This window comes from Alosa pseudoharengus, unplaced genomic scaffold (assembly GCF_046254945.1).
Source record: "Alosa pseudoharengus isolate Yale_2024_CS ecotype anadromous, Long Island Sound unplaced genomic scaffold, YU_APseudo_1.1 YU_APseudo_1.1_scf_7, whole genome shotgun sequence".
Taxonomy (NCBI): domain Eukaryota; kingdom Metazoa; phylum Chordata; class Actinopteri; order Clupeiformes; family Clupeidae; genus Alosa; species Alosa pseudoharengus.
This window is the reverse complement of record NW_027468859.1, coordinates 3919621-3944620: the sequence shown is the minus strand read 5'-3', so window position 1 is coordinate 3944620 and position 25000 is coordinate 3919621. Positions and strand designations below refer to the sequence as shown.

General features: G+C 42.6%; 2 protein-coding genes across 2 annotated transcripts in view; one reads left to right on the top strand and one right to left on the bottom strand.

Moving 5' to 3' along the window:
• The window catches only part of slc22a16 (solute carrier family 22 member 16), a 16605-nt gene extending 11178 nt beyond the window's left edge, over nt 1-5427 (top strand). The window contains exons 7-9 of the mRNA XM_076272374.1: nt 3182-3291; nt 3622-3721; nt 4515-5427. Of these exons, the coding sequence (XP_076128489.1) occupies nt 3182-3291; nt 3622-3721; nt 4515-4709 (405 nt within the window). The 3' untranslated portion in view covers nt 4710-5427. The remainder of the gene's footprint in view (nt 1-3181; nt 3292-3621; nt 3722-4514) is intronic.
• A 15065-nt stretch (nt 5428-20492) lies between these two features.
• The window catches only part of usta (uronyl 2-sulfotransferase a), a 92473-nt gene continuing 87965 nt past the window's right edge, over nt 20493-25000 (bottom strand). The window contains exons 7-8 of the mRNA XM_076272563.1: nt 24021-24178; nt 20493-23769 (exon numbers count right to left, since the gene is read on the bottom strand). Coding sequence (XP_076128678.1) covers nt 23465-23769; nt 24021-24178 — 463 coding nt within the window. The 3' untranslated portion in view covers nt 20493-23464. The remainder of the gene's footprint in view (nt 23770-24020; nt 24179-25000) is intronic.

Genomic DNA, 25000 nt, shown 5'->3' with positions numbered 1-25000 from the left:
ACACACTCAGCACACAGTGAGGTGAAGCACACACTAATCCCGACGCAGTGAGCTGCCTGCTACAGCGGCGTTCTGGGAGCAGTGAGGGGTTAGGTGCCTTGCTCAAGGGCATGGGAGAGCAGTGCTCAACCACTTCCCCCGCCCACATTTTTCCTACTGGTCGGGGATCGAACCGGCAACCCTTTGGTTACAAACCCGAAGCCCTAACCAGTAGGCCACGGCTGCCCCAAAACACCCTACACCCTTTTAAGTTCATCGTAGAGTTGCTTATTTTTGGAGGCTTGACGGGAAGAGTGTTTTAACATATGGTGTGTGTGTGTGTGTGTGTGTGTGTGTCAGCAGTCTTTTCGGGTCACTGAGAGTCTGCAGTAGATCTAGAGTCATGGCAGCACTATGAGTTATGGAAGTGCAGGTGCAGTGTTTCCCCTAGAAATGTTTCCAGCAGCGCTGCTGTTGATCGTAGGAACCCCCCCCCCCCCCAAAAAAAAAAAGAAAATGTCGAAAAAATGACTCCTTAAATGGTGTCTTCTGGTGGATTTTGTGAAAGAAATGGACAGATTGAGTGTTACAAATTATGACATAACCATCAACACAAGCATTTACAAAGCATGATTATTGCAGTACTTGAACAGGATTATTCATGTTTTTCTTTCACCTTTTTCATTTACATTATTAGTAATTAGCCACTGTACAACTGTACACTGTAGGCCACTGTACAAACTATTACTATTTAGAATTATTTACGATACATGATACATTCAAAAATAATTGATGTCCTATTTTTTTTTTAATTAAGGCATTAAGACAAAAGGCAAAAGATGTTTTTTATTCCTCCCTTTAGTCAATTTCAGCATGGGTGTCTTAACTTTTGGCACAGCACTGTATAAACTATATAGACTTCTCTTTCATGTCATTACGCTGTATTGGTGCTATGCAAGTTGAATTGAGTGCCTGTCACTTTAATGCCGTGACGCCCGTGAGGCTTGCTTGATTCTCACGGTTTTATGCTAATTTAGTAGCGTTGTTGTGCATGGTGCATAAGAATATGTGGATGAAATGAATTATGTTTTCCATGTCATTTGGTAAAATAAATGCTCAAAAACTCGAAGAAAATCTATCTTGGATTATAGGAGATAAGTGTCTTGTATCATTTCTATAATTTTGGTGAGCTCTACAGGAATTACAAACTATCTCCAGATGTTTATGGTTGCGTATCCTATTACTCAAATTCAATTAAACCCACCAATAGGCTAGCTAGACCTTAGTTTCACAGCCTAGGTATTTTAGCAACACAGCACATAACCACAAACAAGCGTGATCGATCTCCTGTGGAATCCCTGACTGCGCCTTCAACGTTAGCCTACTATTATTTGTTGACATCAAACCTGAACGAACGGCAGCTGTTCCTGAAGTTCTCCTGCGTGTTTTTTTATTTTTTTTTTATTAGGCAACTTTTTTTGCAGTGGCGCTTGAATTCCAGGAGCGCATTGTAGGGGAAACACTGAGGTGTGTGTGCGTGTGTGTATGTGAATGCTCTCTCTCTTTCTTTCTGTGTGTGTACACACACACACAGACACACACACACAGGATGTGGGGACCTCACTTGAGCAGCACCATTAGAAGTGGTCTAAGAGAAAGGGGGAATTAAGAAAGAGATGAGATGAGAGACCAGATGAGCAAAGGGACGAGAGAACCTCAAGACAATACAAGAGTACGTCACTAATACACAGAACAGGACCTCAGTTCACACAGGACAAGAGTACGTCACTAATACACAGGAGTGTGCATGATCAAAAACGTTTGCACAAGCAAGAAAGATGTGAGAAAGAAAGTAATCATTCTCATTGCATTGTTAGACTAACAGTCAGATCAAACATTGCAAGCATACCAGCACATAGAAACACACAAACACACACACACATACACTCACAGACACACACATACACACACACACACACACATACACGCACAGACACACACACACACACACACACACACACAACACCGTGTACTCGCTGGTTTCAGAAATATCCTGTGTGCATGATTGATTGAGACCAGCATTTTGTGGGCTGCAGGTCTCTCACTCTCTCTCTTTCGTGTGTGTGTGTGTGTGTGTGTGTGTGTGTGTGTGTGTGTGTGCGTGTGCGTGTGTGTTTGTGTGTGTGGGTGTGTGTGTGTGAGTGAGTGAGTGAGTGTGTAGAGAGTTGATTTTGACACAGATTTCGGTCTGTGTTCACTGCTAAGTCCTGGCAGCTGTGTAGGAATACAAGTGAATGGAATCAGTATGTGAGACTGTTTAAAGTAGCCTAAAATATGGAGCACGAGGCATGTAAACATCGGCAAAAACTTCCCCCCTGGCTCAAACACCTCAGTTCAAAATAAGCTGAGGGACGATCAGGTGATCTGTCTGGCCAATGTGAAAAAAGAATAGCTATGTTCAACTCCCCCCATAAATATTGTTTATTCAGAGACACTGGAAAGGAGACTCAGACTGACCACTGGTGAAAGCCTGTCAGACTAAACATTGAGTCTTTTTGACAAGTCCAGCCCTTTCTTAAAGAGCCAATCACCTTGTTGTTAGAGGCATAGCTGACATTTCATCTTTGCTGAACCTTTTGTTTGTTGTCAGTGTTGCCGTAGAGACAGTTACGTTGTGAAATTTGGCACATGTACTGTAGCTCAAACAAGCCCCCAAAATCTTACTTTCTTATATGTAGTTTAGATGTTTAGATATGTGCTTTGGAATGTTTGCTTGACCATCACATATGAAATGCATAGAGGTGAATGACTGGAGACTCACCAAGATGGATGCTTTGGGGATGACTTCGCTATTAGAATTTCAGTTTAGTCAAATGAGTATTGTTCTTGTGTGTTTATCTAGTAATCTACAGATGCAGTATGTGTACTTAAGACTTGCTCTCTCTCATTGTGTCTCAGTGTTTCTGTTCAGTTGTAATGTTCTATTGAATTTCCTAATGAATTTCATGAGACACAAGCACAGTGTTAGGAAGACAATAGAGTTTTTTTTTAAAGGCATTAGCAAAGCAATAGTGTTGTACCGCATAGCAAAGCAATACAGATGTATGTGTCTTTTCTCCAGAAAGATGGCAGCACTATGAACCTGACAACCCCCTTGTCACCCCCCCCCCCACCCTCTCTCCCCCCGTCTCTTGTCATATAGGACATTGCAGTGTTAGCTGTTGTGCTGAACATGACAGGCAAGTTTGCTGTGGCCATTGCCTTCGGCCTCATCTACCTGTACACCTGTGAGCTCTACCCCACTGTCATCAGGTACCTGTGTGTGTGTGGTGCGCGATTGCATCTGTGTGTGTGAGTTCAAGTGTGTTGAACTTCGACCAGGCTGACCTTTGTGCACTTGTAATTCAATTTAGTTTAATTCAATTCAAAACACATGAGGGGCAATTTGCAGTCCCGTAGAGTAGTATAAAAACATGGCACAAAGCACAGAGAACAATAAACCGAAAATAAAACTTGACATATCCCTCTCTCTCTCTCTCTCTCTCTCTCTCTCTCTCTCTCTCTCTCTCTCTCTCTCTCTCTCTCTCTCTCTGTCTGTCCTCCCCTCTCTCTGTCTTTGTGTCTCTCTATCTCTCTGTCCAGATCGCTGGCAGTGGGCAGTGGTAGTATGATGTGTAGGGTGGGCAGTATTGTCGCTCCATTCTGTGTGTACCTGGCCGACTTCTGGATATACATGCCACAGGTAAGACACCCAGCATCACACACACACACACACACACACACACACACACACACGGTGTGGGGCGGTGGTAGTGTAGTGGTTAAGGAGCTGGGCTAGCGTGCATCACCTAGATCTACAGCTCTGGAAAAAAAGTAAGAGACCACTGCACATTTTTCTGATGTCATCCTATGGTTGCTGAGTGACATTCGGATGAGTTGACGGTCATACAGTATTCAAATTTGCAGTGGTCTAATTTTGAATATGACCGTCAACTAATTTGAATGTCACTCAGCAACAGTAGGATGACATCAGAAAAATGTGCAGTGGTCTCCAGAGCTGTAGATGCCACAAAGTAATCCTCAGGAGCACTGAGCGTCTCACACACATTGAGGATCCTCAGGAGCGCTGAGCGTCTCACACACATTGAGGATCCTCAGGAGCGCTGAGCGTCTCACACACATTGAGGATCCTCAGGAGCGCTGAGCGTCTCACACACATTGAGGATCCTCAGGAGCGCTGAGCGTCTCACACACATTGAGGATCCTCAGGAGCGCTGAGCGTCTCACACACATTGAGGATCCTCAGGAGCGCTGAGCGTCTCACACACATTGAGGATGAAACATTTTACGAGAGTTTAATAGACAGACATTTTGTATAATACAGTTTGACTAATATATTATCCCCTTCCTCTTTCCCTCTCCCTCCATATCTCTGTCTCCCTCTCTCTCTCACTCTCTACTTCCTTATCTCCCTCTCTCTCATCTTCCCTTTATCTCCCTCCTTCTCCCTCCCTCTCTTTCTCTCTCTCCCTCAGCTCATCGTGGGAGTCCTGGCCTTCATTATCGGCGTGCTCACCATGTTCCTACCAGAGACGCTGGGCCAGCCGCTCACCTCCACTCTGGAGGAGGCCGAGGCCCTGGGCACCAAGCCCAGCAAGGGGACAGCCAAGACGGGCAACCCTGCCAGCAACGAGTGCCTGGAGCTTAATCAGCCCATGTGCAAGGCTTGAACACAGGGATGAACCAAGAGGGAGAGTGTGTGTGTGAGAGAGGGGAAAGAGTGTGTCACACACACACACACACACACACACACACACACACACACACACACACACACACACACACACACACAGAAACACACCGAAAACCAAATGAAAAACAATGGACAAGAAAACAACAATACCAAAGTGCCGAGCTTACAAATGTCCCAAAGCACATTTGCAGTATTACTTTAATTCAAAAATCTGAACATATACAGACCGAACCATCATATGCAGATGTGCAGGAGTATACACTATATATTTACTTTAATGCTGTTATTCATTGTATTCTGAAGGAGATGTGCATGTGTGTGGGTGTGTGTGGGTGTGTGTGTGTGTGTGTTTGAAAAAAACTGACGTAGTTTGATCCATTGTGGTGGTGTGTATGTGTACAAGGAGATGCTGAGATGAGAGTGCTTGGAAATGTGTTGTGTTTTATTGTTTTAAAGTAGTGTTAAATGTTCTCATCACACATAGGGAGTACAGACAGCAAGCGGTTTGGGTATGGTTCCATTGCCTTCTTAAACTATTCTATATGAGCAAGTGGTTTGGGTATTGCTCCATTGCTTTCTTAAACTATTCTACATGAACTTGTCTTCAGGGAGACCTCAAAAAAGCATGTATTTTGTGTGTGGTTTTTTATAAGTGGGTATGTGTAGAGGAGTATATCACATTTTAAAGATGGTGTGTGTGTTGTGTTTGTGTGTGTGTGTGTGTGCGTGCGTGTGCGTGTGCATGTGTGTGTGTGCGTGTGCATGTGTGTGTGTGTGTGTGCGTGCGCGTGTGTGTGTGTGTGTGTGTGGGTGCGCGCGTGTGTGTGTGTGTGTGCGCTAGGGCTGTCACTTTTGTGAAAAAATCCTGTTCGATTTTTGACACATAAGTGTTCATTGAATCGATTGTAAAATCGATTTTTCATGTCTAAAGACGTTTCCATTGTCAACGCCAAATATAGGCCAATCCACAAAAAAGTAACAGGTATTAGGACGAATGTAAAGAGGATGCTTGGAGACGCAAGCCAGCAATATTTCTGATGATTTATTGCCGTGAAGTTTCGTGCACAATGACAAACAGGAGTGCTACATTCTCGAAAAACAATAAGCCCAGTATCCTGCCATTACATCAGTGACAAACATTACTGCAGGCTTCAACGTAGCTGTGTTTACGATTAGAAATGTCAAACAAATTTCGCCTACATAGAACTCGATTGCACAGTTTGCATAGCCTACCGCTTTGTTCTTCTCTATATAATTTGATATACCAAAAATACGAAGTACTTCCACATCAAACTCCTCAAGTTATTAGGGCCTATCACTCATCTCTCTCATGTCGCACAGGTTGATCGCGTTGTCCTCCATTTTTGGCATAACACGAGCAGCACAGCAGCTGATTGAAACAGCTGTTTCCGGTGCGTAAAATTGGTGGGAATTTTCTTTTTAGCTTTCGCAATGCTTACTGCGCTTCGGAATTCTTTTATATTCTTATATTCTTGTTTGTGAATTTTGTTTAATTCGTTTAAAATTAATAGTGTACATATTTGGTTAAAATCGATTCCCTATTGTAGTTTTCGAAACTTGTGTTGTTTGGTCCAATCGATTTTCGAACGTAAAGTGACAGCCCTAGTGTGCGCATGTGTGTGTGTTTGTAATTTACATAGTTTACGTTGACCTTTTTCTTTTCATTTTGGGGGAACTGGGACCCTCCAGTGTTATTTTAGTTTATTTTATTTTGCTCTAATTATTTGCATGCAGGTGAAAGTGAAATAAGCTACATTGTAACTCTAAAACAGGAAGTTCAAACATGAACTTCCTGTGTGGCTATCAGGTGCTACAATACAGTAAACGGAACATACAGAAGCTCAATTGGCTCTTTGCACATACGGCTCATTTGTTTCCGGTGGAGCCAGGTGTGTTGGAACCTGCCGCTGTTGTTAATGTAATTAGTGTCTACACGGACCCAGTTAGGTGTTGCACCTAGTAAATCAGTACGTTACGATAAAGAAGGATTTATGCAAGTTCAAATTGTTATTATTGGGCAAACAATATATTCAGTGTATTCAGTAAAGATGTTTGGAGCAGAATATAACAGAAGATGCCGTTACAACACAGCTAGCGCTTCACTGGAAACAAAGCAGCCGCATTGAGACATTCGTGCAAAGAGCCCATTATATAGTCTGTGATATCATATCATATAGATTGTGATGTGATCTCATATATGGACTGGGATATCATATCATATTAGCCTGGCTAACACCAGACCTCATTTCATTGAGATGGGGTCTGGGAACTACACAGTTATTTTTTAATATTTGAGACGTGGTTTACGAATGCCCAGAGCGTTCGGCGCTAGGAATGTCTATCAAATGGGTCTGTACGTAGCTTATAACCGCTTTGGTGTGTCGTCATCGTCTTGCTGCCCCCCCCTCCGTTCTGTGATTGGTTCCTTCGTTGAGGTGAAAATCGGGTCCATGGAATCCAGGCTACCTAGCAGAGCGAATAAAATCACGCACGTGAGGCAGCATGGGGAAACCCAGGCTAATATCATATAGACTGTAATATGATATACTAACAACTGTGTCATCTAATGTATCTAATATACTATAATATGAGTGTTTTGGACCAAAACTATGAACAGCTAACAGACATGCTCCAAAAGGGGAGTGAAGGCATGCGTGGGGTATTGAAGCTGTCTTTGTGACACATCAAACTGAAATTTCACAAAAAACATTTTATTTTCAGTATACACTTGATGCAAAGAGTATTCCAAACATTCAGGTCATCTTTGCTGCTCGTGCAAACCTCTTTTATACATGTCTCTAGGATGGTGTAATCATGCTTTTGTCCAAAAACAGAAATTGTGCACCTACTCTGCACATTCACACACACACACACACACACACACACACACACAATCTTATGCGCGTACAAACACACACACACAGATTCACAAAGACAATCAAAACACTTATAGATACACACAATCATGAAGCTTCCAGGTGAACTGTTTTTGCTACAGTTGTCTTATTTAATTTATTGATCTGGACAATGTTTTTTGTATTGAAGGAATGTTTTTTATGCAATAATTAATTTTCAAGAATAAAGAGAATTATGTAGCAAAAAGTATGTGTCTGTCTGTGTGTCTTACACCATATAGGAGGGGCAGAAGGTGTGTGTGTGTGCATGTATTTATCTATGGGAATCCATGCCTTGTGTGTCTGTGTGATCTATGTTTGTGTCTGTGTGGACTGGTGTGATCTATGTGTGTGTGTGTGTGTGTGTACCTGTCTGGCATGGGTTCATGTTTGGGGTGAACCAGGACGCCTTTTGCTGTGTTTTACACAGCTGTTACTGTCTCTCTCTTACTCTCTCTCTGTGTGAGTGTGTTTACACACACACTCCACCCCTCTCAAACAGCGAATGAGTGAAAGCAGTGTGTTTTGGGATTTGGACAGAAACCACAGAAATTAATGGAAAACATTTATTTGTCTCTCTCTCACACACACGCACGCACACACACATTGGATTAGTGTATGGTTCTAAACATGCCCCAATGATTTCACAATCATGTGCCGTCCCAGTTGGAGTTTTGTCAAACACCAAAGCAGGGACAGGAGTTAAACAGGAACACTGCACACCAGGAATAAGAACATAATAATAATAAGCTTTATTTGTATAGCACTTTTCATACACAGAATGCAGTTCAAAGTGCTTAACAATTGGAGCATGTAACACAATAACTGGTTAGAGCATGTAACACAAACATGTAAATGTACGCTATGGACATGTAAACAAACACCATACAGTAATTTCCTGTGTATTTACTGCATTGTGTATAAGCCGCAGGGCAGTGTTTTATGCAAGTTAAAAGAAACAAAAGCATATTAATACCATATTAACTGCGTGTATTACCGTATTAACTGTGTGTATAACCGTGTATTAACCGCATAGCTGAAGAAATCTTGCAAAATCAATGTATAAGCCGCGGCTACTAACTGGGAAATTAACTTTGTCATACACTGTGACGACCCCTGTGGGTTGTGCTAGCTGCATGTAGTGCAGAAGCTGTTTTGCTGCAGGTCTTGGCTTCCTGTCTAGGTTGGTCCTGTGTAACTTTAGCTGGTTTGAGTGGAATGCTTCCGAATGTTTCCTGAAGGGTGGCAGTCATTGGGCCAGGACTGGAGAGGTTTAAACAAGGCTGCCAGTGTTGGAGAGAGCCACATGCTGTGGTGCTTAAGGACAAATCTACACAATCTGTTAGAGGAAACATTCAAGTAACCCACCTACATGACTTCATCTCTGCTGAGCTGTGTACACACACAGTTACTGAGTGGTTATCAGTGATGGTAAACAGAACTGGTTTATGGCAGAGTGAAGCAGAGTAGGACCGAATGGTAGCCTAACACTCCTCAGGAGGACAAACACACGCCCACATTTCTAACACACACACAAACATACACATGATATAACCCCATTTCCAAAAAAGTTGGGAAACTGTAAAATGTGAATCAAAAGAGAATAATTTACAAATCCTGGTAACCCTCTATTTAACTGAGAATATTCAACATATCAACTGTTGAAAGAGAAAAAATGTACTGGTTTTTTTTAGAAAATATATGTTCATTTTGAATTTGGATGCCAGCAACACCTCTCAAAAAAGTGTGTCACTGTGTTGCTCCACCTCCAGTATGAGATTGAGAATGAAATGTTGTCCCATTGCTGCCTGTTTTAGAATTTCCATTGCTCAAGAGTCTGGGGTCTTTTTAACCATGTTTCTCATTCCATGATGCACCCAGTGTGACAGTCCTGGGGCCTATTGCACAAAACTAGGATAAGGGATTAAGCCGGAATATCTTGGTTATCCTGGCTCAATTTATCCGTGATCCAGTTGCACAAAAGCGGGATAGGGGGCAGCAGGATAATTATGTTATGGTATAAATCACCATGGCAATTTATTCTGTGGAGCTAGCCTGCTCCAGACCAGGCTAAATTCCAGGATCTAATTTTCAGGATCAGGATTTAATCTCATCCCTTATCTCAGTCAGCAGTCACCACAAACGGAAACCAAATAGTTTTTCCACTGCCCACTACACATTGTTATCACATATAACTAGACCCACTGTCATTATTTAAACGTTTGTGATCATTAATTAACTTTTACATATCGCCATTCCCGACCTGTCATGCGACAATGTGATGTCACGGGAGTGCCTAACCATTTTGCAGGTGGTGGTCGCGGCACTAGTTGCAATATTCTCCTAAACAGAGGTGTTGCTGTTTGTTGCTGTTGTGGAAAGGCTATCGCTACCTACTTCACACCGTAGAAGAAACAATGAAGCCGCTCTAGTTATGTCTAGTTGCCATGGTGAATCTGTGATCGGTGGTGGGGTCTATTTGAGGGAGCCGTGAATGCACACTTATCCAGGATAGGTTTCACCTGGCTTGATGAATCCCTGTCTGCATATCCTGGCTTGCTCGATGTGCAACCAATTAAGCCTCGGGATAAGTTACTGAGCTGCGCTCTTGTTTTGGATTCATTGAGCGCAGCTCAGTAACTTATCCCTGATGTCTTAATTCTGCTTTTGTGCAACAGGCCCCAGGTCAGCAGACAGACCGTTTTAGCTCCTGGACTCCTTTATGGAGCCACACTTTTATAATGTGCAGAATGAAAGGTGCTCTAAGCGATGTTACGCGGTTTCTAAGCCTTTTCTAAAACATTTTTTGTCACATACTGCAAACATCACCTCACCATCCGCTAGCTGCCTGAATACACTGTAAAAAATAACTAAAAAAAGTGCGGTCTCTGTGGACAGCCCAGGCTCCAAAAACGGCAACAAAAACAATTTGAAAAAAAAACATAATGAACTGTTCCAGCCAATCACAGATGAGATGCGCGTTTAGGAGAGTTTCAATTGCACAGGAGGGAGGGGGAGGGAGTAGCGAGCTAGCTCTCTGTTTTGTTTGAACATCAACAGAAGCGATGTTACCCAACATCGCTTAGAGCACCTTGAAGTTTGACCTTGTTTTCCTGAAATTTTCAACGACAGTATATGTTGTTCAAAACCTATACATTCAGAATTAATTGTGCTTTGCCAGATGTGAGATATGCCCTTGCCATATGGCACTAATGGACCTCCATACAATCACATATAATGGATTTTGAAATATGCCCTATAACAAGTTGTAAAAGTTGGATAGTCCCTCTATTCAGAGCAGTCCATGATTTCCAAAAACAATGACACATTTTGATTGGTCTAACCACAGGACCAGGGTAGGAATTTCACGGCGGCCACGACGGCCATGGCCGTCGTAGCCCCTTGCGTTGGCCGTGAAGCCCCTTTGAAAATCATAGGTTTACAGGCCACGGTGGCCTTGGTGCCCCCTTCTTACTATATTCTGCTTTGTCCTACTAATAGCGATTTTTATTTAGCCTGTGGCCTGTCAAAATAATCTTAGCATTCACAGCGCAAATTAATTTAGTCTTTTACGCAGTGGAGAAAGTGACAGCGCAAGAAAGTGCGTCAAAATTCACCCATTCTTCTCAGTTGAACTACTCACGAAGTAGCCTATTCATCACACAGACATCACAAGTATCACATGAAAGAGCTTTTTCTCAGCTTTTAAACGATGTTAGCCGATAATTGCTGTGTTAAACGGTTCGCGAGAAAAGTAAATAATATAATTCAATTTAATCATACATTCTACTGAAGGTTTTGCGTCCATGATCTCCCTACCCATTCATCTCGGTGGAATACTTCACGAACCCTTCTTTTAACACATGACAAACCACATTTCAGAATAAACAGCAGACCTTACCGAACACAAAGGTGTAAAGCAGTCCCCTGTACAGTTAGCCGTTCCAGAATAATCCAGTTTTGAATTTGCAGTAAATTTCGACATGCATGGATGTCTCCAAATTTGGGCTTTAAGTTTTACAATGTGTTTAAATTGTTCCACATGATTTCATAACGGGCCAAATACAAAATAAATGTTACAAATATCGCCTAGATATTGGTAAATCAGAGGACAGCTGACTAAGAGTTTGTGAAAGTAGCTTTAATGATCACAAAATGCTAAGCATGCATCTAGGCTATTTGAGTTTCTTAAAGCTGAGCTGTGCTACATTTAAATTGTTCAATACATGATTTCACAGCAGGCCAAATATAAAATACATTTTATATATAGCCTAGATATCTGTTTTTATTAGATGATCAGATGATTTACAGTTATATGTAATATGTCATGTTTCATGTTTTTGTAATGTTTCATACAGTGATGCAGGTCTACTGCAGTGAATAGGCTAAATACAACTTTGATCATTTTATAGCCTACTACTGTATAGTTAACTTTGGCCTTGGTGCCCTGACATGTGGCCTTTGTGCCCCCCACCAAATATGCCCAACTGAAGGCCAAGTGGCCTTGCCCCCAGAATGGTGAAATTCCAAGCCTGCACAGAAACAAGTCTGGTTTTAATGCAGTGCCCTCTGAGGTCCAAAACACCACGGCCATCCAATTGTGTTTTCAGCCCTGTCCCTTATTTTCAAAGATTTCTCCGGATTCTCCGAATATTGTATTTACTGTAGATGATGTAATTCCCAAATGCTTCGCAATGTCATGTTATGAAGCATTATTCTTATCATGTTTCATTATTTTCCCACATAGGTTTCCACAGATGAATACCTCCACATCTTTACTTCTGGCAGACTCTGCTTCTCTTGGATGCTCCTCTTATACCCAATCATGGTGCTTGTTAACCTACTTGTGAAATGTTCCTCCTTTGCCATTATGCAACTTTCCAGCCTTTTGTTGCCACCGTCTCAACTTTTTTGAGATGTGTTGCTGGCATTAAATTCAAAATGTGCTCATATTTTCCTTGAAATAGTCAAATTTGTCATTTTCAACATTTGATATGTTGTCTAGGTCATATTAAGAGCTAAATATGGGAATTGGAGATTTACAAATCTCATCACGTTCTTCTTTTATTTGCATTTTACACAACGTTCCAACGCTTTTGGAATTGGGGTTGTACACACACACACACACACACACACACACAAACACACACACACAGACACACACACACACACACACACACACACACACACACACACACACACACATACAAACAAATAACACACAGAGCACACACAGCCACAGAACAGAACTATACACACACAAATGCATTTAGACTGGGGTACCCGTTGAAAAAAGGGTAAATTGAGAAGAGAAAGGAGAGGAGAAGGGAGGTAAAGACATGTCACAGGGGTTAGCGGTACTGTGGAAGTGGAAGTGTGGAAACAGGAAGAGAAAGACAGTGAGAGAGAGAAGGGGGTAAGATCCACAGACAGAGAGAGAGGGAGAGAGAGAGAGAGAGAAAAGGGCTAGCAGAAAGAAGAGTGAAAGGAACCTGATCTGTTCCCTCCGTTCCAAGAAGAGGATCCACTCATGGCTAAATTTCTCACTCTCTCTCTCTCTCTCTCTCTGTGTGTGTGTGTGTGTGTGTGTGTGTGTGTGTACTGTTTTACAATATGTGTGTGTGTGTGTGTGTGTGTGTGTGTGTGTGTGTGTGTCTGAGACAGACTGGCATAAATTAAGAAACTAGCATGGCAGAAATATATTATCAGGCTCCACCTTCCCAGCCTCTGGTGATTGGCCAAGGGCCACCTATATACTTGGCCATGAACAAACAGTCCTGCCAAGAGACCAAAATAGAGTTGAAGAGAGAGAAGAGAAGAGAGGAACGCTGACATGAAAAAGAGTAACACAAGAGGAGAGGAGAGGAGAGGGGGAATAAGAGAGAAGGAGAGGGGGAAAAAGAGGTGTGGTGATGAGCTACAACAGACAGAGAAAAAAACAGAGTGAAGGAGAAAAAGTGGATCTGAGAGAGTGAAACAGAAACAAAATGAAACAGAAATGAAGTGAGAGAAATAAAGTGAAATAGAAATGAAGTAAAACATGAAACTTCACAACACCTTCATGTGCTACATCACTCACCTCACATGGCAACTTTCCATTTTCGGGGGGGGGGGGGGTAGAGAGAGAAAGAGAGAACGCATGCAGAGAGGAGGAAAGAGAGGAGAATGATAGAGGCTGAGGTGCAGAAAACCCCCTGAGAGGCAGAGGAATAACACACAAGCAACCAGCAAGTACTTCTAGGTCAAAGGTCACATAGAGAAGATTCTCTGGCTTTCGTCAAGCTGGTACCACATAGACACACACATAGACTCTCTCTCTCTTTCTCCCTCTCACAGTTACACAGTGTTACAGCATCTTCTGTTGGTGTTTACCATCTTGCATGCATCTTGTCCTGCATGAGAGGCACTACTGTATGTCCACATCTGTCCCTGTTTACCCCCGATGTCCGTGCTGTGTAACAGCGCTGCGGCACTTTGTGGCCCAGGAGAGCATGTAGTGTTTATGTGATGCCCATTATGTTATGAATAGGCTTTAGGGGGTCCTCTCCTTCAAAATACCCCCTAAATATCTCTATGCTCCCACTGTCTATGACCCCATTTGTAGGGTCGTTGGTCTCTGAGTGATCTGACAGCTGGACAGGTCTCCCGCCTACAAAGTCTCTGTGCCCGTTACGTGTGTCTCTTATGCTGACGCTGGATAAAACTGTTCATGTTGACTGCGGGTAGCAATGTGACTGACTTCGTCTGCAGCTGTGGTATGCTAGCATCACAAATAGGGCCACCTCTTGCTTACTGTAAAGCAGTAACGTACAGTACCCCTCCAGAATTATTGGCACCTCTGCTAAAGTTGACTAGGAAGAGGAACCATTGGCATGGTTTTATTTTTATGCTCATTGAGCTCAATGCAAATTAAACCAACTGAACTGGCTAACTGAACTAAAACCATGCCACTCTTTAGGTATGGTGAAGGGTATGTGATGATGTGGGGCTATTTTAATTCCAAAGATCAAGGGAACTCATCAGGATGATAAGTATCCTGAATCCATGAAATAACTGGCCTTTAAAATTTTAAATCTGCCTGCCTCTATGGGAATTTAACAATACTTATGACCCCTGTATTTTAAGGAAGAACATTTATTTATTTATGATACATTATTCATTCACAAAGAAAACTGGTGTCCTTAAAGTTAGGATATTTCCTCATTTTTTACTTAAGGCATTAAGATCAATTTCTAAAAGATGATTTTTATATTCCTATTTTTAGTCAACTTTAGCGGGGGTGCCAATAATTCTAGAGGGTACTGTATGTAGCATGTACCTCTTTGGGCTGTTTCAGACCGGGTGCGTGGCATGTCCGTTTTTATTTCGGCCCCCATGTTAACAGGTTAGAGCTTGCACACCGCCTGCGTGACACGCACACATGGCTCGTGCCGCGCTGAAAACGTGTGCATGCTAGAAATAGGACCAACGGCTATTTTTCACGCGACACGCAATTGTGTTCGAAGCGTTTCCATTCAAAACAGTGAAGAAAAAAATGAAGAGATGTTTTAAAAGGCAGAGAGGCCGCCGCAGTGCTGTGTCAGACACGTTTCTGGTAAGCAAAGACATAGAAAATGCCACGCAGCCGCCACACAATTAACACGCAACAGACACGTAATGTTCACACCACGCACCCTGTCTGAAACAGCCCTTAGGAGGGGATCACATTGACCAGCAGCAAGCGGCAGGTTTCCTATTGTTCTCTATGGTTCGGCAGCGGAAGGGTGGTAACGCTGGTGTAACCCTAATAAGCGTTAGCAACTAAGCTGAGCGTTGAACTTGGTTCAACTTTCAAAGCGCAAAGCGAGCTTATTCAATTTTCAGTTAGGCGGGGGTTAAACATCAGCGGCAAACGTAGCGCAACGCTCAGACTATAATAATTTTTATCTCGTTCCTAAGCAACACAAACGCCATTTGGTCTCTGCATACACATGTATGTCAATGTCCTTCCTAAGTAGTATTCCTACTTTCTTCCTACTGTATACAGTATCTGTGTCTTGGCTCCTTTCTCCCTCCTCCACCCCAGCCTAAATCGAGGTGCACAAACATTCCACAAACCATTCCCCGCTCCACAGAACTCTCCTCCTGTTCCCACTGGAATGTTCTTCTGCAGCAGCTGTGGCTCTGCACCTGTTGTCCAGTCAGGGCCATCATCTTCTTACTTGGGTCCTGGTGGGCGCTGCTCTGGCGACTCTGCTGACTATCTTCTGGTGGTCCTTGTATCTTTGTGCTGAACTCCTGTGCCTGTCTGTCTCTGTCTGCATGTCTGTCTGTCTGTCAGGTCATGTGAGTTCTGTTGGAACAAAATATTTATTTTGGAGGTATACCTTTCTCTGGGCACTACCTGTTTGTGAGAACCAGTAACAGGGATAGCCCACCTGCAGCAGTAACAGGGATATTCCACCTGTAGCAGTCACAGGGATAGCCCACCTGTAGTAGTAACCAGTGATGTAGTGGTAAAATAAGAGGTGGCTAAACTATGAATTCTGTGATCACGGATAGGTGGACTGCGCCATGCGGTACCGATTTTTTAAAAAGGCATTCAGAACATGTTTGGTGAAGAAGGAGGTTATTGTTCAATGTTTATAACAATGCCAATGGTATTAAATGGTTCCTAGAGTGTTGATGAGTGTACAGTATATATTGTGAATGTGAATAATACAGTGTGATTTTTGAATGTTAAAAGTTGCCTTGGTGAATAAACTCTTTTGAGAGGTGGATAAACTTTTATACTGTAAGAGGTGGATAAACTCTATTTTTGACACTTCAGAGGTGGATAAACTGTGTTTACTTGTGTTTAGCCTCCACTACATCCCTGCTAGTAACAGGTATAGCCCACCTGGAGCAGTAACAGGAATAGCCCACCTAATCTCTCCTGGGCTTGGCTCACCACCAAGATGGCTTCTGACTCCACACACAACTGTTGCAAGTATAGACTCAGACCGTATGACCAGCTCTGTGGCCTAGTCAAGCCAGTGGCTACTTAAGTCATTGTGTAACTCTGGGAGTTTACGGGTATCAATAGCTTGGTTAAAAAATACAACAACAACAACAAAAAACACCTGATAGTCTGCATAAGTTTACAGGGTCATTTGACCAGTAAATGGTGATCATCAGAGTTCATTTTGGAATCCAGCTCTCCCTCGTCTCCAGTGATGGTTTGATCTATGTAAGCACAGCTATCAAGTGTCCAGCCAAAGGTGTGAGGGCGCCCTCTGCTGTTGAACACGTGGAGGTAGCTCTCTCTCTGTGATGGAATGTAGTACAACTCAGAACTTCAACCTACTAAGTTCCAAGACACTCTGGCAAAATTCAGTCGCCAGGCGGTTTAAGACAAAATAGATATTTATATAAATCAGGTTTGAACATTTCTCAGGCGTAGGAATTATCTTTGCTTTGATCACTGCAAAAGCAAATGGGGGCAGCCGTGGCCTATTAGTTAGCACTTCGGACCTGTAACCGGAGGGTTGAGCAAGGCACCTAACCCCTCACCGCTCTGCTGTTGATGCAGGCAGCTCACTGCGCTGGGGTTAGTGTGTGCTTCACCTCACTGTGTGTACACTGCGCTGGGGTTAGTGTGTGCTTCACCTCACTGTGTGTACACTGCGCTGGGGTTAGTGTGTGCTTCACCTCACTGTGTGTACACTGCGCTGGGGTTAGTGTGTGCTTCACCTCACTGTGTGTACACTGCGCTGGGGTTAGTGTGTGCTTCACCTCACTGTGTGTACACTGCGCTGGGGTTAGTGTGTGCTTCACCTCACTGTGTGTACACTGCGCTGGGGTTAGTGTGTGCTTCACCTCACTGTGTGTACACTGCGCTGGGGTTAGTGTGTGCTTCACCTCACTGTGTGTACACTGCGCTGGGATTAGTGTGTGCTTCACCTCACTGTGTGTACACTGCGCTGGGATTAGTGTGTGCTTCACCTCACTGTGTGTACACTGCGCTGGGGTTAGTGTGTGCTTCACCTCACTGTGTGTACACTGCGCTGGGATTAGTGTGTGCTTCACCTCACTGTGTGTACACTGTGTGCTGTGTGTGTTTCACTAATTCACGGATTGGGATAAATGCAGAGACCAAATTTCCCTCACGGGATCAAAAGAGTATATATACTTATACTTATACTCTGTGGTTACCATAGACTACAGTCTATGGTGGTTACGGTTATGGTATTGGGATTTGGCAGACATTTTGGCAGGATATTATGGGGGTTTGGCAGGATTTTGTCAAAAGCAACTTACATATAAAAACAATACAATAGTTCAAATGAACTGTGAACATAAGACTACATTTAGGAGAATAGCAATAATAAACAATAATGTCAATGCAATCAATAGCCTAATGAAAATAAACAATGAAAATAAACCAATACTATAATAAAGAAACCTATAATAAATAACTCATAAGAAGCACTTAATTAACTAAGGGCATGCTGAACAGGTATGCCTTTAGATTCCTCTTGAAAGACCCCAAACCAGAGACTTTCTAATGTGGAGACACAGCACTCAAAGAATCCTCCATAAAAATGCATGGGGTTAGTTTGTAACGCCAATATGGCAGTTGTCTACCAGTGTTGCCACAATTACCTTGAAAAAGTAATCTGATTACTGATTACTGATTACTCCTTTAAAAAGTAACTTAGTTACTTTACTGATTACTTGATTTTAAAAGTAACTAAGTTAGATTACAAGTTACTTTATTAGTTACTTTCAGCAGCTGCCGACAACACCCCCACCGCCTCAACATAAAAATGATAACCGGTTTTGCCAATACTCACTATACTTTGCGCTTCAGGCACAAACACACCACTCCTCTCTCTCCCTCTCCGTTGTGTGCGCGTTAAGGTCATATGCACACGCGATTTGAAGTCCGGTCTGGCTTGCGTGCTCTTGTTAGCTCTAGGTTCCAGGAGATTTTATGTAATTTGCGGGCGTCAGGAAACCGCTATCAATATGTGGGAGACTCCCAAAACTTCGGGAGACTTGGGATGTCTAGCTAGACAGCACTTTGTCGCCAGCACAGAATGTACAATGTACCTTAATGTTGTTATGTTCAGCTGACACAAACTCAAAGTAATGACTGATGAAATGTGCATCTCTCTCTCCCTCCATTGTTTACGTTTGTGTCGCTGCTTGGTTTTACACGTGAATTGTGCCCATGCTGAAAACGTGAGCATAGCCTACATGACATTAATCCCCAAGACAAGAAGAAAGCAAAGAATATATCTTTTTATTAAGGAAAATGACAAAAATAGTAACGCACAGTAACTTAGATAAGTAACTTTAATCTGATTACTGGTTTGTAAATAGTAGCGGTTAGATTACTCGTTACTGAAAAAAGGGGTCAAAATAGACTAAGTTACTGGCATCACTGTTGTCTACACATATCCCACCCCTTCCGCGGCAAAACGGCGACATGTGAATACACTGAGCCAATCATGTGGTGTCTTGTGAAGACATTGTGCCAATCATGTGCTGTGATCTCCCTGCTGGAGCAAGGTTGGTGTCGTGAAGCCTTGCACACACGCATTTCTGCCGAAATAGATGCCTGATAAGTGCCCAAAAAGCATTGCAATATGGCCGCCGAGTGGAGGGACTTGCCAAAAAGGACTTTGCCAAAACTATCATAGGAATGGAGAGCACTGGGCAACTATGAGCTCTAAAGTTTTCAACCAGTGGTCCAGTGCCCTCTAGTGGTTGTAAGGGTATTGTGGGTGGTCCCTGAGCATGTAATGTTGTGTCACACTGGGAATCACTGTGTTCACCTAACACCTCACAATAGTGGTCCTTAGTCTTGCGTCTTAGTCAACATGGTGGTCCCTAGGTCACAACCAGTCGAAAACCCGTTCTAGAGGGAAGTTTGTGTCTGTTTGTTGCTGGATTTTGTAATCTAGGTACCCAGAAGCTCGCATCATACTGGTGTTGCTGCTTGCTGGTCAGCAGGGATCAGCTGGGAAAGCTGGGCAGTGGGCAGACCTCACTTTCTGGTGCTTAACAGGTGATGATAGATGGGGGAAACTTTTTGAGCAATGTTGCCAGGCAAATCACATGACCCATTCTTGGTGTTCGGATTGGTTGATCATAAATTGCCCACATATGGATTAGTTGCCCAATAACAGTGGGTAAATGCCCAAACAACATTACTGTACAACTCTAGTGTACTGCCAAGAAATATGCTGATGCCAGGCAGTAGCACTCATGTCTTCGGTCCAAGGGTGCAGGATTAAGTCCAATGCAATAACATGCTGAACACATACAAACAATACAGGGAGATTTATGGAGGGGTCCGGGACGCTAGACAGTACTGCTGAGTCTTGTTGATGATGCTGTTTGCTGCTTGAGTCCTTTGGTTTGGCATTCAGGCCACTGGCTTTGCTCAGAGCCAACATCAATTGGGCATAAATGGTGTTAAAGAACCCTAGTTGTGTGTACTTGGTTGGGTATTCAGGCTACTGGCAGTGCATGTTGTACCAGGAAGGAGGTTCTTTTTGGATCCTGAGTACAACATGTTATGTAATGTTAGACTGGGTTGGATGTTGACCGGCCAATGGGGTAAATGTTTTACCCAATGCGTAAGGAACTTTTCTGTGTATATCTGAATAAAGAAAATTACAGCTTATTTGATGTCTCAATGTTGCAGTTCATTATAAAATTACGGAAGTGTATTGCATTCATTAAAAAAATCAACTTTATTATTCATTATCTCAGAAAACACAGGGCAATTGTTTGAAAATCCAATGCACTTCCGTTAGAAATCATAGCTCCCATAATGTAATGTGTTCAGTCAGAAAATACACAGGAGAAAGAGATGCTGTTGTTAAATGACATTTATTTCAAAAGCTGTCGAATAAAAATGGATAGGTTCTCTTCACTGAATTCAAATCTGACTGACGTAGGTGGTTATTTGAGGATACTCTGGGACACGTTATTTTTTTACTATCTATGTTAGGAGCACTGGAAAGGAGTTTGACAAACAAACAAAAAAATGAAATCTTAATAGAAACGAAAACAAAACAAAAAATCTTGACATTATCAACTCAAAACAAAAAAATATGTCTTTCCTGAGAGTTTTATCTGGAATGAATACAAGCAATAAATAAAAAAATCCTTTTAATTTTTTTCCAGAAAATAAAGAGAAAGAAAACATCCATACTGTACACAGAAGAATTACGTACACCTGTCAATCACATCGTGACCTTGCATCTGATGTTTGTGATTATGCATGATGATGTGTATGTTTATATTTATATTCATATTCATATTTATATCTATGTATGATAATGTATCTCAGCAATACAAACTTTCAATCTCTCTATACTGTCCGTCCACCGTAATTATGCCAGCCAAATAAAACTTTCACCCAAATATATATATTACCAGATTTAACTTTGTCAAATAGGAGATGAACTCCTCAAGCTGCTGCAGTGATCTGAGTGTGAATGAACAAGGTAGTAGAACATGACACAAAATGATAAGCATACGGAACTGGAATTGTGTTTAAAATGTCTGAAGAGTTGTCTGTGTAATTGGTGTTCACCTCAACTTAAAATAAGTTGGCCATGTTTTAAAGTGTAGCATAGCTATAGATTATAAATCCACACGTAGCCTACTCCATGCTCCAAACTCCAGCTTTGCCCCAATCTATAGGCTAAAAATAATGCTAAAAAAATTAGCCTACCTTGCTACAGGGGCTATGTGTATGACATTTAGTTTGAAATGTAAAAAAAAATCTCAGAAAAAGCCCCAGAATGAGAAGAAATAACAATTTTGATGTAATGTCAAAAATACCCACAGATGCTATGTGTTACCCAGTTATCCACTACAGTTAGCATGCTAACCAGCTAGTTTCAGACCATGCTCGCTTGTAATACCATTTTGTACCTGTGCTGTATCAAACACATACAAGTCAATGGAAGAGTTTCTTTGCAGACGTTATGGTGCATCTCAAATCCTATGTATAGCCCCCTCGTTTTTTCAACATCCATAAAAAGGGGGATTTGCCTGGATGCCACCAAGCAGAAGTTGAGCATTCCCATCACCCTCTATCTAACTAAACAGCTGTGTAGCAGAGCCTTCATATCATAGTAGCTCAGTATGTCACACTTGGGTTGAACAAAGCTGTATTTGATTTGGGGGCTCCCGACCTGAAGGCCAGGTATGCCATGTTAAGTCATCCTATCCAAGTTTATTTATTTATTTATTTTTTACTTTAAAACAGCTTCAAAGTCATTTTGATGGTAAACTAACTTGTAATAGAGAGAATGGTGCACTCAGCCATAGCGTATCCATCTACAGACAACCAGCCATGCAACTTTGATCCAACTTTGATCCCCCACCCCCTTGCCAGTCGACATGACTCTTCAGAGATCATCTTTTCCGGTTTGTAAACAAATCCATATTTACCGTGTTCCGGGAGGAGGGAACAAGCCATGAGTGGTACTGCTTGTGTGGACAGGTGTGTGTGTGTGTGTGTGTGTATTTAATTAAGTACTCTGCCTGTGGCCTAACATGGTCTGTGGTTATGTCATGTGCAAACAATCATAGCTTTGTGTGGGCTGTTTGTAAACTGCTGGTGTGGGGAGTAGGCTTCTCAGTCTGTCATCTACTTCTTTGGTCCTGTGTTCAGTCATTGCTGGAGAATTTGTCTAGACTGTGTGTAGTTGTCTTGTATCTAACGGTCACTGGTTTGTGTGGGCAGCAGTATCTACTGTACGCTGTAATCAGAGAGTGCTTAGAAATGAATGTCTGCTGCAGGGTAAAACAGGCACTTGTGTGTTTCACTTCAACATTCATCCCTCATTTCACAGGGCTAGACTCTTCTACAGTATTTGTTGGTAACAAATTCAATTAATAGACGATGCTGCCTAAGAACTGTCAGACAAATGTGCAGTAGTGTCTTAATTTTTTCCAGAGCTGTAGGTTACTGATTACCTAAGTCTACTGCAAGTTGCTTTCAACAGATTTCCTTAATGGGTACACACAAATGGTCATCTACAGACTCCTGCAGTTGTATAGCTCTGGCTACGTGAGACCACTTCTCTTCACTGATAGACAGTGGCACTTAGGGTGGCCCTGAGACAAGTAGAGGATGTCGAACACATTTTCAAACATTAAAAACAGAATTTTAGGAAACGATTGGGCTATAATGAAGATACAGTATGTGTGTTTGGAGTTGAGGTTGTTTGTGGGAGTGAAACATATTGTCTCATGTAAGTGCGATGCTCCTTGGTCGTACTTGGTGCGAGGCTGAGTAGCTTTGTGAACTCACAACATTAGTTAGGGACAGGTTTGTCACATGTCTCAACAGAAGAGCACAAGACTGTAGGGCAAAAAAACAAATAACAAAAACCAACTGAAGAGGAAAAACAAAACTGACACACTGAAAACAGGATTTTGGGACAGAAAATATTGAGAAATGAACAAAATATTAATATAGATAAAATTATTCTCCTTTGTATTGTTTCGGTTTCCATTTCCTTTTAAATATAGCGATCCTCTTTCACGGAGCTCTCTCCTATGCAGTACAGGAGGTTACACAGACTGTCTCTGACTTATGTTCCTCTCTAAAAAAAAAATAAAATAAAAACAAATGGCTACCCGTTAAAAAGTCGGGCAATCAAGATTCGCACACACACACCCCCAATGGCACCCTGGGAATGTTCTCTCGCCTCCTGTACAGCAATCCTCCTTCCAGACTGGCCGAGAAAGTCACAGACCACCCCCTTTCTCCCACTCAAACATGGTCAGCCCCACCCCTTCAACTGGCTCTCCATGGCAACGCTCAGGGCTGGTCCAACCAGCTGTTATCATCGTCCAGCAGACTGTCGTCCAGCAGAGGCTGCTGTGTGGGGAGAGCCAGCTCTCTGAGGAGACTGGGCAACGAGGAGGAGGATGAGGAGGAGGAGGAGGAGGAGGAGGGGGATGAAGAGCGCAGGCCAATCTTCTTCTTCAGCAGGTGGAACTGGTCGCGGATGAAGTTGTAGAAGTCATACTCGTAGCGCATGCGCCCGAAGAGCACCTGCAGAGCCGCTGGGGTTGGCGTGTGCTTCCGCACTGTGCCCGTCAGGTTCCCCATCTTCCAGAAGGCTGGCACACCACAAAGGAGAGAGAGAAGGGGTTTGGAACCAGACTACTTTAGAAAACTAGAGACATACGGGATTAGAACGGGAGTGCTTTAGAACCGTAGAAACATTGGGGTTTAGAACGGGAATCCTTTAGAACAGAGGAATGGGGGGATAAACAGAATTGTTTTAGTAAAAGTAGTGAGGTAGTAGTTTTAGTATGATTGTATTGTATTACTAGGTTAGCCTGGGTTTAGTATGGGTCTAGTGTAGTACCTGGGCTCTTGTAGATGCTGAGTACGTCGCTGAAGTAGTGAGGTAGCAGCCGCTCCAGCAGGAGCAGCACGTCCTCCAGCTCCTCCAGAATGCCCACCAGGAGGAAATTCTCCAGCACGTTCTGTTTGGCCCTCTCCAGCGCCCATACACCGGGCTCCCTGCCACGCAACACACAACACACAAGCCAATCAGAGCAAAGTGGCGGGTACCTGGACCACCTGGGGACAGCAGATTCATACCTGACCCTATGGGACAGCAGATTCATACCTGACCCTATGGGACAGCAGATTCATACCTGACCCTATGGGACAGTTGAGTTATTTCTGGTAGTGAAACAACTCGCCCATCAATCTCATAAAATGGATATGAATTGTGTTTGATTTTAATAGTAAATCATGTAAATGCAAGACTTCTCTGCATAGTCTGTCTGCCTCTTCACCCCCTCCATGTTTGGTACTGTCTGTCCACTAGCCACTTGTACCACTGTCTTTATGCCTCACTGTTTGCATGCTATATTAGCACATTAGCACATATGCATAACCCCCCCCTCCATGCCACAGCCGAAAAATATATAGATATATAGACTTTACTTTACTTTATTTCTGCATTGTTGCACTGTTGACTTACTCATTTGCACTATCACCATGACCACTATCACCATTGCACTACCACCCTGACACTCATTCACACTCATTCACACAGAGCACCTTAGAGCACCTTACCATACCTTACTATGCACAGAGAATCACAGGCTCAGTCCCTGCCTCAGTCATTGCAAGCGCCTCTGATTTATTAATCACCACTATGTGGATACTGTTTTTAGAATTGATTTAGATTAAGTGTTAGTATAATTTGTATTTTTGTAATTCGTATTTTAGTATATTTTTATATATTGTATTAAGTGTTAGTATAATTTGTATTTTAGTATATTTAGCATATTCTTTATCTTCTACTGTCCTTACTGCTTAGTTGTGTTTTTA